Raw genomic sequence first — 18,165 nt, forward strand, 5'->3', positions numbered from 1 at the left:
GAGATCGTTCCTCCCCCACACTATGCGACTCTTCAATTCCACCCAGGGGGGTAAACGTTAACATTATTCAAAGTTACTGTCTGTTTGTATAACTGCATTGTTATCACTCTTTAATTTAATATTGTCGTTATCAGTATGCTGCTGCTGGAGTATGTGAATTTCCCCTTGGGATTAATAAAGTATCTATCTATCTATCTATCTATCTATCTATCTATCTATCTATCTATCTATCTATCTATCTATCTATCTATCTATCTATCTATCTATCTATCTATCTATCTATCTATCTATTCAAAAGTTTTAGAACACCTCAGTTTTTTCAGTTTTTATGGAACTGCGCACAGTTTAATATCTTAATGTTTCGTGAAATTGAGGCATACAACAGTGGCAAATAAAAAATAAGTCAAGGAATCGTTAAATGTGCAAAATTTGATTCCAATTTTTGATTCATCAAAGTAGCCACCTTTTGCTGATGTAACATCCAAACTGAGGTAACCCTTTTGAATTCACTCTGTGCAAGTCACCAGCTCTGCCTCCAGACAAAGAACCCCAGACCACCACACTTGTTTGAGAGTTGCTGTCACACACTGAGGAACTATCTTTTCACCAACTCAACTGTGTACAAACACCCTGCGTGATTTCAAATTTTGATTCATTGGTCCATAAGACTTTCTTCCAGCCTGCAGTAGTCCATAGCTGGTATTTCAAGACCCTGTTTTGTCCTTTACTGCCACTCACCCTCTCAAACCTGCAGCACAAAGTCTCCTCTTCACAGTAGAAACCAAAACTTGATTTTTTCCACCTGCACTGTTAAGCTGTGCTTGAAGCTGTTGTGCTATGAGGCGATCATCACACAACCTGGTGACCCTCAGAAACTTGTCTTCTGATTGGCTTGTGACTTTGGTTCTGACAGATCTCTTTCTATCAGAGTTTCTGCCACTTTCAAGGCTTAATTTACTTTAATTACCGTAGAACATCTGTAGGTTGTAACCTATTAATTATTCCCTGAATAGGCCCATTTCTAATATTCTGAATTTTCCCTTTTCCCAGTATTTGCTAACCTAAACTTTACATTTAAACCTTTGGCAGTTTACTGCTTACCATTTCACCATTTTAAGTCATTCATTGCACGTCAACCAATTACATTTGAAGGAAAACTGAAACAACTAAGGTTTTCTAAAACTTTTAACCAGTAGTGTATCTAAGGCATTATATAAAAGAAAGGCTGATTATTTGACATTTCATATATTTCCTCCTAGCTGAGATGTTTATGGAGCTACAAAGACTGAAGGAAGCATCTTTCTGCATTCAGGAGGCTGCCGGGTTGTTTCCAGCATCTCACGGTGTCCTGCTGACTCGCGGGAAATTAGCTGAACTAAAGGGGAACATGGAGGAAGCCAAGAGGTTTTATGACGAGGCACTCACCATAAACCCCGAGGGAGTGAAGATCCTTCAGAGCCTGGTAGGCTGCCCACCGTCGTATTGTTAGTGAAGATTTCTGTGCTCAAATATTTCATATTAGACTAACAGAAATGTAAAAGAAAAAAGTGAGAATGAAATGCTAAAAAAAACAGTGTCGTGTAAGGAAGTTTTGAGCTGACAGACTCACGAACAGCATGGACTGGGGCACTTGTGAGTTTAGGGTGCTCAGTCTGTCTAAGCCTGCAGTCACTTTTAAAAATATGCATGGAGTTCTAATCATGGTGCCATGTCACAGATTTAGTGAAAGCAGTCAAAGTTGAAAAGGAATGTGTATTGGGTATGTAGGCTGTAGGGGTTGTAGCAGAGCCCCTGACCCCAGACACAACTAGACCAAAGACAGTCATGGGTTCAAAAGGCCTGTTTATTTAGACAATACCTTCTTACAGGTAGTCTTCTTCTGCCTTCCTCCAAACCTCCACTCATTCCCAGGTAAACATTGTCCTTCTCCTCTTCCAACTCCATCTTGCCTGAGTAGACCAGAGCAGTTGCTTTTAGGCCAGAAAATTGCACACAGAAAGCACTTCCAGTTCAGACGGAACTGCCAAAAAATATGGCAACTGAGGAGCCCAACTGGACTGCCCTCCAGTTCTACAGGTCCCACACAGCCCTAGAGGGCCACCCCCAGGGTTGCACTGCCGCCTAGCATATGGAAGAAACAAATGTCTTTGGGAGGCAAACACTCTCTGTCCATCCACTATCCCTGCATCCCAGTTCAGCATATCCATCCATCCCGGATAATGAGCATCCCCTGCTATGATCACCTGTCCAGGCAATGGAACACCGTGCAACACAGATTTGTCCATCCAATATTTTGTCCTTCCATACAAATCTCCTGGCAGTGAGAAGAAATGCTGGACCCCTTTATCAGGATGTACCTCCATCCAAAATTCTTATCCTCCTTCATGGCCTCCCAGCTGAGTAAGGGAAGACCTATTGATCCAGCTGGGATGCCACCCCACCCATGACAGTTAATACAAAGACCACAACCTGCTGAAATTTCAAGGTTTTGTCATGTTTTTACTGATTTTAATGGTGCACATCAATCCTTTGATCAATTCCTTTTTTCTTTACACAGCTCCATTAACAGTATGCCTCACTTCAAGGCCCTTTACATGGCCAGCAGGATTTTTTATGACCAAATTTTTAGCGAAGTTTAGCCAAAAATAAAACACAGGGTGCACAATACAGTTAAATATTATTAGAATTATACACACAAAGCGGATGCGAGACATGTCCCGCTCAGAGACACCAGGACCATCTTGGAAGTACTTACCCATGACAGATTTTAACTGGCAGGTGTCAAAGTGAGCTACACAAACCCAGGAGATCTACAGTGTACAGGATCAATCAAAACATACTGTATAGACATGTAACGAGATGGGCACTACGAGGGTCATGAAGATCTGCCAAACAACAATGTAAGTACCGGGTTCAAAGCGATAGAAGAGGGTGGATTGGCAAATTCTGTAATTTTTAATTACTATTTGTTCATTTTAAAAGCATAATTGAAAATATATGCTTTCAGTTGGGTGCATGGTGGCTCAAGGGTTAGTGTGGCTGTTTCAGAGATCTTGGACTGAAGTCATTTTTTTTCTGTGTGGAGTTTGCATAATCTCCTCCTTCACCATGTGAGCTGCACTTCATTTTTCTTTAACCCATCCCATAGATGTGCGTGTGTTGATTGCCAGTTGTTCCTGTGTGTGTGTGTGTGTGTGTGTATCAGTGGACCCTGCATTACACTGTCAGGATTGGTTCCTGCCTTGTGCTCAATGCACCTGAGATAGGCTTCAGATTGGATGAAGCCAGCTTGAGAAAGTTGCTTTACATTTGCAGTTCCCTTTATTTTCCCCACTGCCTTTTTTAATTTGCTAGAGAACAAACACTTTACATGCTACTCTCAGTCTGCAAATGCCTCTCGGTGGGGTGCGGCGTGACATTTTAGACCTCAATATCTTCAGCAAAAATTCCTTCTCACGCTCATAGGGTTCACTTTGAAAAAGGTTACTGTATATCAGAGAGAAACAGACACATTGGTAAATAAGGTTTAAAGTTATTATCTCGATTCATATCAGGGTGACCTGGGGATAAACTTTAATTACAGAAATTGTAGACCCGTCCTTTTTGGGGTCACTCATTTGTTGTGCTGTCTTTATTACACTGTTAACCTTATAGTTGGTTGTACAGTTCATTTTTTACTGCCAGATTTTAATATGTCCTGCTGGGAGAGAACAGGTGACTCCAGCTGTATTTTTTCAAATAAATTTTTTCTACTCATCCATCTCTTAATTTCCAAACTCATTTCATCAATTCAAGGTTGTGGCAGGCCAGAGTCTGTCCTAGAAGCTTTGAGCACAAGGCAGGAGCTAAACCTGAAGAGAGTGCCAGTTAAATGAAAGAATGGAGAAGATAATAATAAAGACAAGGCGAACTAGCTCATATACAGTACGTACAGCACATCCATATTATTTCTTTAAATGACATTAGTTACCACTGTTCAGGTGAGTAAAGGGCTGAGTCCCTAAAGAAATGTTGGGTTGCCAAACAGGTTGTCCCATTTAATCAGTTGAGTTCTCAAAGCAAAACAAGTACATGTTGGTATGGAGAAAGGAACAAAGGCAAGTAACAATATGTCACCTCTTGATGTTAGGTTAGTTTGCTCTTGTGAGTGGGTCAAATTTGGTAGGAGCTCTGTCCTGCTGTCTGCTCGGCCCACAAATAGACACTTTCTTCTGTAGGTGCCCCCGTTTTGTAGGGCACTGACCTGAGGGAGTGGAGTCAGTTGCCTTCACTTGGCATGTTCTCAGCACTGTAGAGGAAAGGGGAGGTGACACAGTTAGCACTAGCTCCCCCTCTCATCCCGGGGTGGTGTTACATACCTGAGATGAGCCCAGGAGGTGGTCCTCTGATATGCATGTATGACACCACCCATCCTGAGCTGATCTCTACGCTAACCCTGGTTGTAAATGGATAAAAGAGCAGAGGAAATGGATTGGTGACTGAACACAACTGAAGTCATCCATCAGTTTGTGTTTTTCTCTTGGTCATGGTCAGTATGCTATCAATAAGTTGTGGATGCCAGGTGAGAACTTTGCACTGAGTAGGTCTCCAGAGCAGGAGTCACTGGGGGAAATGTGTAAGCTTCTCACAACCATGGTTCACACAGCATGAGATACAAGTGGTGCCTGTTACACCATCTTGTGGCTCCACGGGAAATCCACAAAATTGAATTATGCCTCCTCAACCCCTGATGCAGTCAGCAGTTCAACATATATGTATAACTGGCTTTACCACATCTTCATCGGTGCATTAGCTGTACTTCATATTTCAGATGGAAGATGTTTCCAAAGGGGGAAATGAAAGGATTTCGAAAGATTATAATTGGAAAGTTTCAAAGCACTATCATCATAAGAATACTTTATTTACCTTTTATTGTTTGTTGTTTTAGCCCATTATTTCTTGGTAGGTATTTTACAGGTTAAGGTTCATTAAGAAGTTTTTGTCAGACACTGTATATGCTTGTGAGGACCAGACCCCATCCCTTCTTGGATCGAGAACTTGCCGTGGCAAAAGGGCTTGCGTGGTCTAGTGATCCTTGGAGCTATGTTATCAGGAGCTACATGCTCCTGGTAGGGCTCCCAAGGCAAACATGTCTGAGGTGAAAATCCAGACTAACTCAATCCTGAGACCCCATATGGCTTTAAACCAAGGATCAGCGTTTCCCTTGCCCGGGAAAGGGTACCCGGGCCCCCACCCTGGAGCCAGGCTCGGGGGAGGGCTCTCTGGTGAGCACCTGGTGGCTGGACCTTTGACTACGGGGCCCAGCCAGGCTCTGCCTGAAAATGCAACATAGTTCCGCTCTCTTGTGGGCACACCACCTGCAAGAGAGGCCATAGGGGTCGGGTGCAATGCGATATGGGTGGTGGCCGAAGGCGGGAACTCTGGCGTTCCGACCCTCGGTTGCTGAAACTGGCTCTTGGGACATGGAATGTTACCTCTCTGGCGGGGAAGGAGTCCGAACTGGTGCATAAGGTTGAGAGGTATCGGCTAGATATAGTCGGGCTCAACTCTACGCACGGTCTGGGCTCTGGAACCATTTTTCTTGAGATAGGCTGGACTTTGTTCCACTCTGGAGTTGCTGTAGGTGAAAGGTGGCAGGCAGGGGTGGGCTTGCTTATGGCCGCCAGGCTCGAGGCCTGTACATTGGGGTTCTCCCCATTGGACGAGAAGGTTGCTTCCCTGTGCCTTCAAGTTGGGGGAAGGACTCTGACTGTTGTTTGCGCTTATGGAAGAAGCACTGCAAGGTGCAGCTCCTTGGGACTCTGTTGTCCTGCTGGAAGACTTAAACACTCATGTCGGCAACGACAGTGAAACCTGGAGAGGTGCGATTGGGAGGAATGGCCTCCCTGATCTAAACTCGAGTGGTGTTCAGTTGTTGGACTTCTGTGCTGGCCATGGATTGTCCATAAAGAACACCATGTTCGAGCATAAGGGTGTCCATAAGTGCACTTGGCTCCAGAATACCCGAGGTCGCAGCTTGATGATTGACTTTGTAATCGTGTCATTGGGTCTGCGACCTTATGTCTTGGACACTTGGGTGAAGAGAGGGGCTCAGCTTTCAACTGATCACCACCTGGTGGTAAGTTGGATCAGATGGTGGTTGAAGCTGCCGGACAGACCAGGCAAGCCCAAATGTATAATGAGGGTCTGCTGGGAACGTCTGGCGGAGAAACCGGTCAGAAAGAAATTTAACTGCCACCTCCGGCAGAATTTCAACCTTATTCCGACAGAGGTGAAGGACATTGAGTCTGAATGGGCCATGTTCCGAGCCTCCATTGTCAAAGCAGCAGAACGGAGCTGTGGCCGCAAGGTTGTCGATGCCACTCGTGGCGGCAATCTATGAACCTGGTGGTGGACACCTAAGGTTTGTGAAGCCGTTAAGATGAAGAAAGAGTCCTACCAGGTCTGGTTGACCAGTGGGACTCCAGAGGAAGCTGAGGGGTACTGGCGGGCCAAGTGTGTAGCGACATCGGCTGTTGCTGAGGCAAAAACCCGGGCATGGGAGGAGTTTGGGGAAGCCATGGAAAATGACTTTCGGTCGGCACCGAGAAGGTTCTGTCAAACCGTCAGGCATCTCAGGAGGTGAAAGTGGTGCTCCACCAACACCATGTATAGTGGAGATGGGGCCCTGATGACTTCAACTGCAGGCGTTATTGACCGGTGGAAGGAATACTTCAAGGATCTTCTCAATCCCACAAGCATGTCTTCCTTAGAGGAGGCAGAGCTGGAGGACTCCGGGGGGGCCCCATCCATATCAGGGACTGAGGTCGCTGAAGTAGTTAAAAAGCTCCGAGGTGAGGGGGGGGGGGGGCCCTGAGGTGGACGAGGAAGACGAGAAGAGAGTTTGGTTGATGGTCGAATCTCAGATTCAAGAGGAACAATGCGGATTCCGTCCCGGCCGTGGAACACTGGACCAGCTTTACACCCTGGCCAGGATCCTGAAGGGGGCATGGGAGTTTGCCCAACCAGTCCACATGTGTTTTGTGGATTTGTAGAAGGCATTCGACTGTGTCCCTTGAAGCATCCTGTGGGGTGTGCTCCGAGAGTACGGGGTACAAGGCTCGTTGTTACGAGCCATTCGGTCCCTGTACAGGAGTAGCAGGAGCTTGGTCCGCATTGCCGGTAATAAGTCGGACTTGTTTCCTGTTGAGGTTGGACTCCGCCAGGGCTGCCCTTTGTCACAGATTCTGTTCATAAGTTTTATGGACAGAACTTCTAGGCGCAGCCAAGAAGCGGAGGAGGTATGGTTCGGTGGCCTCAGAATCTCGTCTCTGCTATTTGCGGATGACATGGTTCTGTTGGCTTCATCGGATAGTGACCTCCAGCTCTCACTGGAGTGGTTCGCAGCCAAGTGTGAACTGGCATGGATGAGAGACAGTACCTCTAAATCCAAGGCCATGGTTCTCAGACGGAAAAGGGTGGAATGCTCTCTCCGGGTTGGGAACACATTACTTCCTCAAATGGAGGAGTTCAGGTATCTCTGGGTCTTGTTCACGAGTGAGGGAAGAATGGAGTGGGAGGTCGACAGATGGATCTGTGCGGCATCTGTAGTAATGCGGGCTCTGCAATGGTCCGTCGTGGTGAAGAGAGAGCTGAGCCAAAAGGCGATTTACCAGTCGATCTACATTCCTACCCTCACCTATGGCCATGAGCTTTGGGTAGTGACCGAAAGAGCAAGATCACAGATACAAGCAGCCGAAATGAGTTTTCTCTGCAGGGTGGATGGACTTTCCTTAGAGATAGGGTGAGGAGTTCAGTTTTCCGGGAGAGACTCGGAGTAGAGTCACTGCTGCTCCGCATTGAGAGGAGTCAGTTGAGGTGGTTCAGGCATCTGGTCAGGATGCCCCCTGGACGCCTCCCTGGGGTGTGTTCCGGGCATGTCACACTGGGAGAAGGCCATGTGGCAGACCCAGGACATGCTGGAGGGACTATATCTCTCGGCTGGCCTTGGAATGCCTCGGGGTCCTCCCAGAGGAGCTGGAGGAGGTGGAGAGGGAGGTCTGGGCTTCCCTGCTTAGGCTGCTGCCCCCGCGACCCGACCTCGGATAAGTGGTGGATAATGGATGGATGGATGGACCAGACCCCATGTCAATCTCTTAAGCATCCCCCTCCCCCCCTACTAAATTCACATGCCTTGTGATGCCCAGCATTTACTGAGTATGTTTCATCAACTGTGTTGTAGAATGAGACATCAGTTCATGTAGTCTGCAAATTTTGTAACGTCGGCCAACTTGGTCTCTAGTATGTAATCCTGCACATACAGCATTATATGTATACAGTTCTGGTAGACTGCTGGGGATATTGCCCAGCTGGGATACCTTGAAGATGGAAGGCCTGGGAGAGAGACAATACCTCCCCCAGGACACGAGTGGGCAGCCTCCCTGGTTTGCATTGGGGCCACGGGATTGGAGCTTGGAAGCTCAACCCTTCTGGGGCCCGTGGCCACCGCCAGGGGGCACCTGGACAATTGTGCTGCCACACTCGTGCTGCAAGAAGAAGATCTGGGGACACCTGGAATATTTCCAGGTGCCCATGCAGCACTTCCACCACACCCATGAGTGCTGCCGGAAGCTAATGGGAGCACACCTGGACCACTTCCGGGTGCAATATAAAAGAGGCCGCCTCACTTCATTCCAAAAGCCGGAGTCGGGACATGGAGTACAGAGCTTGTGAGGAGAGGAGTGGAGGTGGCATAAAAGAGAGAAGAGAGAAAAGGGACTGAGTAATTTGGTTGGTGATCTGTGCACTGTGTTGTGTAAAGGCCGAAGAAGAAATAAAAGCATGTGTGCTTGCACTTGTGACTCTGTGTCTGTCTATGTCAGGGCTGATCTTCCACATTGTATATACAATACATATGATATTCCTTTAATAAAACTCAAAGGAAGATGAAAATAGAATTAGAGCACTATTTATGCACCACTTAAATGATGATTTTTGAGTTCTGGGTAAAGCTCAGCTATTCACAACACCACAATGGGTCCCGCCTAGCTAGTCCCTAGATTGATTCACTCCATGCTGAAGCCTGTAGAATGCCTGAAGTCACAGAAAATTTGGCAGGTGGAACTTAAGGATGAGCCTAGTACTGATCTCTGATAGGCCGAACTTATTTCTGACAATTGTTTATAATAATTCTCTAAAATCATGACATCAAGTGTTGTCAGAATATCAATAAAATAGTTTGATCAGATTGTTTGTATCAGTCACATACGTGTGTGTGCGTGTTTGACAATGAAGTGAAGCTGGTGCTATTTTTTAGAAGCAGCTTTGACTTTCTATCCTACGACCCTTGGGCTCCATCATGTAAAAAGTCGAGTGTACACCAGAGTGTGCAAATCACCCAAAGCAAAGAGGTCTATGATATAGAATATTTTGGATATACTGTGAATACATATAAATAAATTTAACATAGAACAGTGATGTTGTTAAGCTGTTTACCTGTTTGTAAAAGATGGTTTCTTTTTAATGGTGATGCCATTTATATGAGCTGTGGAAGGGCTGCAGTCTGATATCTTAGTATGACTTTTCTAATTAAAATGCTGTAGTTTTTGATTAATGTTGTTATCTTGCTCTAAGAAAGGTCTGACATTTATCCAAAAAGAAAATATATATAACTGTTGGTTTATTCTGGTAACCCATGTATCAATGTTCTTGACATTATCAGGCCAGATGAAAACAATGATGTTCTTAAAAGTAAGTAGGCACCATGTTCAGGGTCAGATCCTGTTTTGTTGATGATTCTGTCAGGGTGGGATTTGACTCTTCATGGCCCTACGAATGAATTGAACCTCTTTGCATATTAGGCCGAGGTGGTAAATGGCAGGACAGAAGAGGTAAAAGTTTAAAATGGGAAAATACTAAAGAATAGCTACAGGGGTCAGTGGTAGAACAAACTCTTGGGAGCTGACTTTCAGAGTAATTATATGGAACAAGAAATGAGGTTGAAGATAAATGTAGTTTAGGTACTATAAAAATGTATCTATGCGGTGGGACCCAAAAATTCCTGGAATTGTTCAATAGCATGAGAGTGTGGTTTAGTTACTATAGTACCACTGTGCTGACTTGGTTCAGATGCATATTTCTGATGTTAATTCTCCCATCATACGTTTGACTTTCGCAATTTTTCTACAAGCCATTAAGACACTATGATTATTGACATTAAGAGATTTGTTAATACAGAGTTTTTTTCTATGTGTATGAACAGACTGTTAATCAGCAGCATTACACTGGCATCAGGGGAAAAAAAAACATCCAGAGCAGTGCAGTTTCCAGAGGTTTACTTACCTCGGCAGGGACATTCATGTCTCTGGTGACTCTTCCTATGAAGTCAGTAGATGGGTTTGGGAAGAGCATGAAGGGTCATGAGGATGCTGGAAAGGGGTGTATGGTGCTCCCTGTATCCCAAGTCTTTAGAGTCCTGGTGCTTATTTTTATATGGTTGCGGGACATGGACACTATCCAGTGACCTGAGATGAAGACTGGACTTCTTCGATACTGTGTCTCTTTGGAGAATACTTGGGTACCGTTAGGTTGACTTTGTGTCAAATGAGTTGTTGCTCATGGGGTTCCGAATGAGGCACATTACCTGCGTTGTGAGGGAGCATCAGTTACGGCACTACGGCCATGTGACGCGATTCCCTGAGGGTGATTCGGCTTGCAGGATCCTCATTGTTGAGGACCCGAGTGGCTGGACCAGGCCAAGGAGATGCCCACGTAACACCTGGCTGCAGCAATTAGATTGTCATTTCAAGAGGGTGGGACTGGATCGTATATTTGCCTGGGGGGTTGCCAACCAGGATCCCGAGCTGTTTCCTCGTGTTGTGGGTGTGGGAACAGACTGTACCAGTACATGCTCCCCAACCTGACCTGACCTGACCTGCAGTGCTATATGCAAAATTATACTTTGAGCCATGGCAGGTTTGATCAAATCCTATGTGGCTGTTGCTTAATTCCTCCGATATTTGCCAGATCTTGCTCCCTGTAACTTCTTTTTGTTCACAAAATTAAAACTGAGACTGACGGGATGATGATTTGCCACCAAATTAGAAATCCAGGAAAATATCATTGGAGACTGTAGACATAGTAACAAAAGATGAGTACAGGGAATGTTTCTAGGAATGGCAGAAGTGCTAGGATAAGTTCAGTGCATCTCAAGGAATGTACTTTGATGGTCACTAAAAGGGATTTGCTGTAAGTTGTATTAAAAAATATGTTTTTTAAATTTTTGGTTCCCCTCCGTATTACTCATGTATTGCTATGCAACAAAACCTTAAGACTTCTTCTGAGTTCAGTAACAACACTTACAAAGCAACATTGAAGTGCTTATTTATCTCAGCAATGTGGCCTACTAAAATAACTTCACTTCAGAATGGTCTAAGGGAGCTCAAGTGAGACATATTTCTGCTGATATTGCACACCTGAGTATGGGATCCTTCATATTCACTTCTTATGGAAGGCTCTAAATATTCAACACTGCTCAGAGATGAATGGCAACTTTATTGATGCTTTGTTCGCATAATTCAGACCAAAAGCAGCCTTTGTAAAGTCTTATTACATAACAGTTTATAAGTAATAGATGCATTTTTAAGTACCTAAACTAAAGGGTTACCAAAATAAATATCCAAAATAATGTCCTGTTCATAACTAAAAATGAAAAGTGTTCACTACAATCATTTATTAGGTGTTCAAGATGTTTTTGATTTATCCAAAGCTTAGATTTGGCTTACAGCACACAGCCATCTTAAATAACAGTGATGCAGTGACGTCTTCCAATTTGGGTGGTCCGTCATGTGCTGCATCAGCTCATGCTCCCAATAAAGAAGTAAAGAAAGTGACGTCTTACACCTCAAGGCAGTGAATCATGTGATGGACTATGGGTACCACTGCCAACAACAGAAACCCAGAGCACACAAGAACAACAAAATAAGGTTAAACGTTATTAAATTAAATATGTCATAATTGTCACATCTCAACCAGGGTTCCTCCCCTGGCTGTGGTTCAAATTCATGTGTTATGTCTCTTTTGTTCACTTTTGATTCTTTCGTTTATGTTGATTATGTGCATTATTCTTTGTTTTTGGTTTAGTCGATGTATATAAGTTGGATTTTTTATTTTCCAAGTGTTTTGTGGGTGGTACCCCCAGAGGCGGAGCCACCTGCCAATTACTGCCAGGAACTGCCCTTCCACCATATAAATCTGTTGGGTCTCCACAATTCCTGGTAGTTCATTGTGAATACACTAGGGAGTTTGTGAGTGTTCTTGTGTTTATTGTGATTTTTTCGAACTTTCGCTTCCTGCTGTGTTCTTTTTACCTTGTTTTTGAAATCTGTATTGGGACTTGTTTGTGTTGGATTGGATTGTGTTGGATTGCCAACGTGTTTCAAGCAATTCTACTTTGCCTTTGTGTTCCATTGTGATTAGAAAGTATTTTTGTGAAGAATAACCCTTTTACTTATATAAATGTAATGAATTATTATTATTATTATTACTTTATCAAGATTTTATGCTTGCCCTTATTACTAGCTGGGGTTTGACAATGACATCCGCCTCTAGTGGGCATTATTGGGAGTGTTTTGGAACCCTTGGGACTCCTAGTCCTCGACAGTAATGTGGCTGTGTACTGGAATAAGCAGGTTTGGGGAAATGGTTTAATGAATGTCCTTTTGTTTTTAGTCTTTCAAGATTTAAACCTTTGTTTTAATTAGAGTGTGATGGAAGATAACTTAAACTCTCTTTGTCATGATTGGTCTGGCTACATTAATTTTTTCTGACTATTTCTTGGTCTTTTAAATTTTTCTTTTCATCGTTTTGAGGGTTTCAAAGACCAAGTAATCTATAGGTTATGTCTGTTTTTTTCTTTCAAAGTGTTTTTAACAATGTTGAAAATCACTATTTCTGTTGACTGTTATTATGCCATTGCCAGATGGGAGTGCGCAACACGTGACATCATCAGCGCGACAGGGTAAAGGTCAGCGTTTTCATTCTCTTGATCGATTGAGATTTCAGTTTCCTCTATTAGTGTGTTCCAATTATGAATTCTTCTGTTCTTTGACTTCATTTAATGTCAGCCCTATTTAGCACTCATTATTCTATGTGTCCCCATTTAGCTTTGAAACTGAATCTTGACTTCGATGTTTGATTCATGCCCCGAGCTTTGTTTTTTTAGTCACATCTGCACAGTTTTGACCTTTAGCTTGCTATTATGACTTTGCAACATTTCCAGATCCCCTTGTCATTACCCAGTGCAGGCAGTTCACTCTTAGGTTGATTTAAGTCTGCACTACACTGATGGGAAGTGGAAAGATGTAAAAGAAGACTCAGTGATTTGTGTTGTGCACTTGACTCACATCTCACTATCAGTTACTTCATGTTTATGTGAAGTACTTGTCTTAGTGAGCTATGTCGTAAAGCAATTATCATGCCAGTAGAGTATGGCTTAAAAAATGTCCTGCATGCATGTGACAACAGATTAGAGAGACAGAGATAAAATGAGGGGGAGAGTCAAGTGGCACAAAGGAAAGAAAGAAAGAAAGAAAGAAAGAAAGAAAGAAAGAAAGAAAGAAAGAAAGAAAGAAAGAAAGAAAGAAAGAAAGAAAGAAAGTTCAAAGTGGACATAAAGTGCTGAGATGGATGGGACTGACAGGGTGGTCTAATGGCACAGGTAAGACTAATATAATAATAATTATATAATTATAGATAATTAGATAATTGAAGCCCTCTTTCGAACACACTGTGTGTTCCTCAGCATTTAACCTCTCTGTTCCCTAGATATAAAAAATTATAAAAATTGTATACCATGAATTGGGTATACTGTAAATATCTACCAAATACTCAGTAATAATAGTCAGTCATTTTCTAAATCTCTTTGTCCTGAACAGGGTCACTATTGGGTACTGGAGCCTATCTCCGCTACCATAGTGCGCAAAACAAGAACAAATCCTGAACAGGGTGCCAGTCCATCACAGGGCGACTATAATAATAATAAAATGAAAATGTGCTTCTAATGGATTAGTGGCTAAGAAGTTGGACTGTGGACATATAGGTGCTGTAGCACATTGATTTGGGATGCTACCTTACAGAGTCAAGGTCCTGTGTTCAAATATAACCCTGTTCACTGTTAATGTGGAGGCTAAACTTTCTCCCCATTTATAGTTTTCTGTTCTCTTTTACTGACTGGAATAAGCAAGTTTAACAAGTGTCAAATAATATAATATAAGAATAATAGAACAGAATAGAGGAGTAGATAATGGCAGGTTAAGTCTGATAAAGCTTCATAGAGTAGCAACGTGGGCTCAGAATTCACAATAGGTGAAGGATAAAGTCGGGTGTAAATCCAGTTGGGTGACGAGCAAGAGTGGGACCTACTCAAACATGGTTGATGTTGGCAATGGAAACTGGCTTTTGGGATGTGGAATCAGCCTCCTTATTTACAAGTTTTGCAGACCTTTTACAGGAATCTGACAGTAAATAAATGTCTATATCCCCCAAGCCAACTTTTGATCTACCAGTCATTCTGCATCTCTGTCATTACCTGAGGTCAAGAGTTCTGAGTTGTGACAAAAAGCGTGAGATTGTGAGAACAAGCAGCCAAGAAAAGAGATTCCTATGCAGAATTGCTGGGCTCACTTTCTGTGACAGTAGATTAGCAATACAGTAGGAAAGTTGCTTCATCACACTGAGAGTGGCCAGTTGAGATAGTTTGTTTGTTTAATTAGAATGCCACCCTTGGCCTTGAGATGGTTGAGGCACAATGCACTGGGACAAAACTGAAGAGGCAGACCCAGGGTGTGTTGGATGGATTGTATCTGTCAGCTAGCCTGAGAGCTTTTGGCAATTTCCCAGAAGGTGTTGAAAGAAGTTGCTAAGTGTAAGGTGAACTGGTCAGCCCAGCTTAGAACGTTTCTATTACAACCCTCACCAGGATAACCAGAATGAAAATTGATGATAATGAGGATGATGATGAGGATGATGAAATTCTGAAACCTTTTAATCCATATCAGGGTTATAGGGGCCAGAGCATATCCCAGCAGAAACAGACACAAAGTGGAAACCAACCAAACAACCCTGTTCTGGTTGTCAGCCCATCACACCACCCACTCATTGATACATTGGAACTCATACTGGATCATGTCTTTGAGGACATGGGAGCAAAAATGAGGTACCTAGAGAAAAAAAAGAAAAAAAAAAAACACCAGAGATGGAGAGAATGTGCACCTTCTGTAGGAATCAAACCTAGGTTAGATCAGCAATAATCCATCCATCCATCCATCCATTGTCCAACCCGCTATATCCTAACTACAGGGTCACGGGGGTCTGCTGGAGCCAATCTCAGCCAAGACAGGGCACAAGGCAGGCAGGGCGCCAGCCCATCACAGGGCACGCACACACACCAAGCACACACTTGGGAAATTTAGAATCTCCAATGCACCTAACCTAAAAGTCTTTGGACTGTGGGTGGAAGCTGGAGCACCCAGAGGAAACCCACACAGACACGGGGAGAACATGCAAACTCCACGCAGGGAGGACCCGGGAAGTGAACCCGGGTCTCCTAACTGCAAGGCAGCAGCAGCACTACCCACTGTGCCACCATGTTGCCCTCATCAGCAATAATATAATATAATATAATATAATCTTTAAAAGCCTCAATGGTGCATAAAGACTGCATCCACCAAAAGTCTGTTTTTTTATGTAACTGAGGCAGATTCGGTGGTGGATTGAGGACCCCCAGTGGGCTGCTTTGCATCACTACTGTAGGTGGCTGACTGCCTGTATTGAGAAATCTTGGCATAAATATGCATTTTTATAAAATCTGTGTCAAATCTGTGATTCATCTGCTTCAAATTACTTTTTGGAAGACTGCATTGTAAAGTAACAGCTGTCACCATTGTGTGAACTCCATTTCTAATCCCGAATTGCTCTCTCAGGTCTGCTCTTAGCCTCCTTTCATCTCTCCTAGGAGCTCCGACTCCCCGACTCTGAATGAAGCCTGTCATCTCTTCTCCGGACTTTCTCTAATGTCACTTTATCCTTTTTATGTCACATTTAGACGAATGGCTGCTATGGAGGTGTGTAACTGCTTGGCTTGCATTTCACATAAATGATTCATGTAAGTCTATTGATAACTAGAAAGTTGCAAGCAACTTTGACCAGAGGCCACGAAGCCTGAGAAAACATGAATAATTTATTACCATTACAAAACAGCTTGCAAGATTACACAAGATGAAGAATAGTAAAGAATTAAAAAAGCAGTCAAGCTAGTGTTTTAATGTCAAAAAAAGCATAAATGAAGGGGCAAACATTGCTTTCAAGGACCTCATATACTCTGTAGCTGTATAAACTGGATATAATTTCGGGAGCAGCTCCATTGTTTATCCCTTTTCAATGCTTAGCTACATTATTTAGGATGTGACATGAATATGGTGTGAATGATGAGGCAGTTTAAAATTTAAAAGCATAATTTGAATGGAGATCACATTTACCTAGTTGACACAAAAAATGATGCTTGCTTTTAAATGCTAATTTATTTAATTTGTAGTTGGAAGTAATGATGATATGAAAGAAAGCAAAGCACAAACATTATGGAGCCTTAAAGTTTCCAGACTAATGTTATGCTGCTGTTTAAACTGGGGACCCCTTAAAATTTGCCAGAAATTATGAATTTTTAATGTAGAAAGGTTTGTTTTTCGTTTATGGTGACAACTTTGAGAACACTATAATTGTTTTATTGTTAAAAGCATAGTCATGTTAATCAGGCGTTACTTTAGGTCACTTGCAGAGACCATCTAATGCCAGTTTTACCACATCTTTCTAATTTTTCTCACTCACCACAATAATAATTCTTCGCATTTATATAGCGCTTTTCTCACTACTCAAAGCACTTAGCAATTGCAGGTTAAGGGCCTTGCTCAAAGGCCCAACAGAGCAGAGTCCCTTTTGGCATTTTTACGGGATTCGAACCGGCAACCTTCCGATTGCCAGTGCAGGTCCCTAGCTTCAGAGCCACCACTCCATTAAGTTATTAATTTATTTGTGTAATTACCTTTACCTCACCTACGTGATCCATCCATCTATTTTCTAACCTAATATAAAATATAATGAGAGGACAAAGATAAAGAGTAGGGGTCCATGGAGAAGCCCCATTTAATGGCAGTCTAAAATAATGGTCAAATATTTTCTTTTTCAGCCCAATAGTTCCTACCACAGGGACAATGGTCCATCACCTTCAGAGGCTGATTCAATAGTGAGTGCTAATTTCCAGTTAGGCTTGTTCTTATATGGTGACTGGAGTGGGTAGACCAGAGGCTTCTGTGATGTCACTGGTCCTCCAGGTCTATGGATAAAGAGGGAACAGTTGTTAGCCCCGACGTTTCTCCACTCTCAATCCCTATAGTTCCTATCTGTTTTAAGCCCTCAAGATGCTCCTTAGACATGTGTGCCTGACATTGCTTAGTCCAGCTCACATTTGAACACTACTGGGTTCAAGGAAGGAGCCAACCCTGGTCAAGGCACTCCTAGACTGGACCAATTTAGAGTTGCCTTTTAACCTAACTTGCATGTCTTTCACATGTGGTGGGTAACTGGAGCATTCAGTGAGAAGATACAGACTCCTCACAGGTAGGGCCTGGACCTGCATCTGAACCCTGGTCTCTTAAGCTTTGAGGGAGCAGCATTAACCACTGTGCCCTAACACCTCTCATTTGAAATTATAACATAGTATTCTCAAACCCACTTGATCCAATTTAGCATCATGGTGGCCAGACGTATCAGCTACAAAGCAGGAACCAATCTTGGACAGATTGTGAGTCTGCATCAAGGCCTACTTGTGCACACACCTAAAGTCTTCTTCACACAGTCATGCTGGTCCTATTTGGAGTCACATGTCAGTCTAACCAACGCTTCTTTTTGGATATGTGCGGGAAACTCATGCAGATATCAGGAGACCATGACGATTACTAAATGCCAGGATCTGCAACTATAACACACTCTTTTATCATTCTCTCTTTAAGGCACATTTACAGTGAAATCAGAAAGTATTCAGACCCCTTCAGTTTCTGCACACTTTATTGTGCTGTCGATTTAAGTTTAAGTTGATTCAATCCCCATTTTTGCCCATCAATCTGCACTTAATAA

The 18,165-nt window shown here is 43.2% G+C and overlaps 1 protein-coding gene across 2 annotated transcripts in view; it reads left to right on the top strand.

Annotated features, from left to right (window-relative positions):
- Positions 1 to 18,165, top strand: part of ttc7a (tetratricopeptide repeat domain 7A) — a 425,510-nt gene that overhangs the window by 295,589 nt on the left and 111,756 nt on the right. For both annotated transcript variants that reach the window (XM_028820451.2, XM_051919615.1), the window contains one exon: positions 1,260 to 1,462. In XM_028820451.2, coding sequence (XP_028676284.1) covers positions 1,260 to 1,462 — 203 coding nt within the window. The remainder of the gene's footprint in view (positions 1 to 1,259; positions 1,463 to 18,165) is intronic.

The sequence above is a fragment of the Erpetoichthys calabaricus genome, chromosome 15 (assembly GCF_900747795.2).
Source record: "Erpetoichthys calabaricus chromosome 15, fErpCal1.3, whole genome shotgun sequence".
NCBI lineage: Eukaryota > Metazoa > Chordata > Cladistia > Polypteriformes > Polypteridae > Erpetoichthys > Erpetoichthys calabaricus.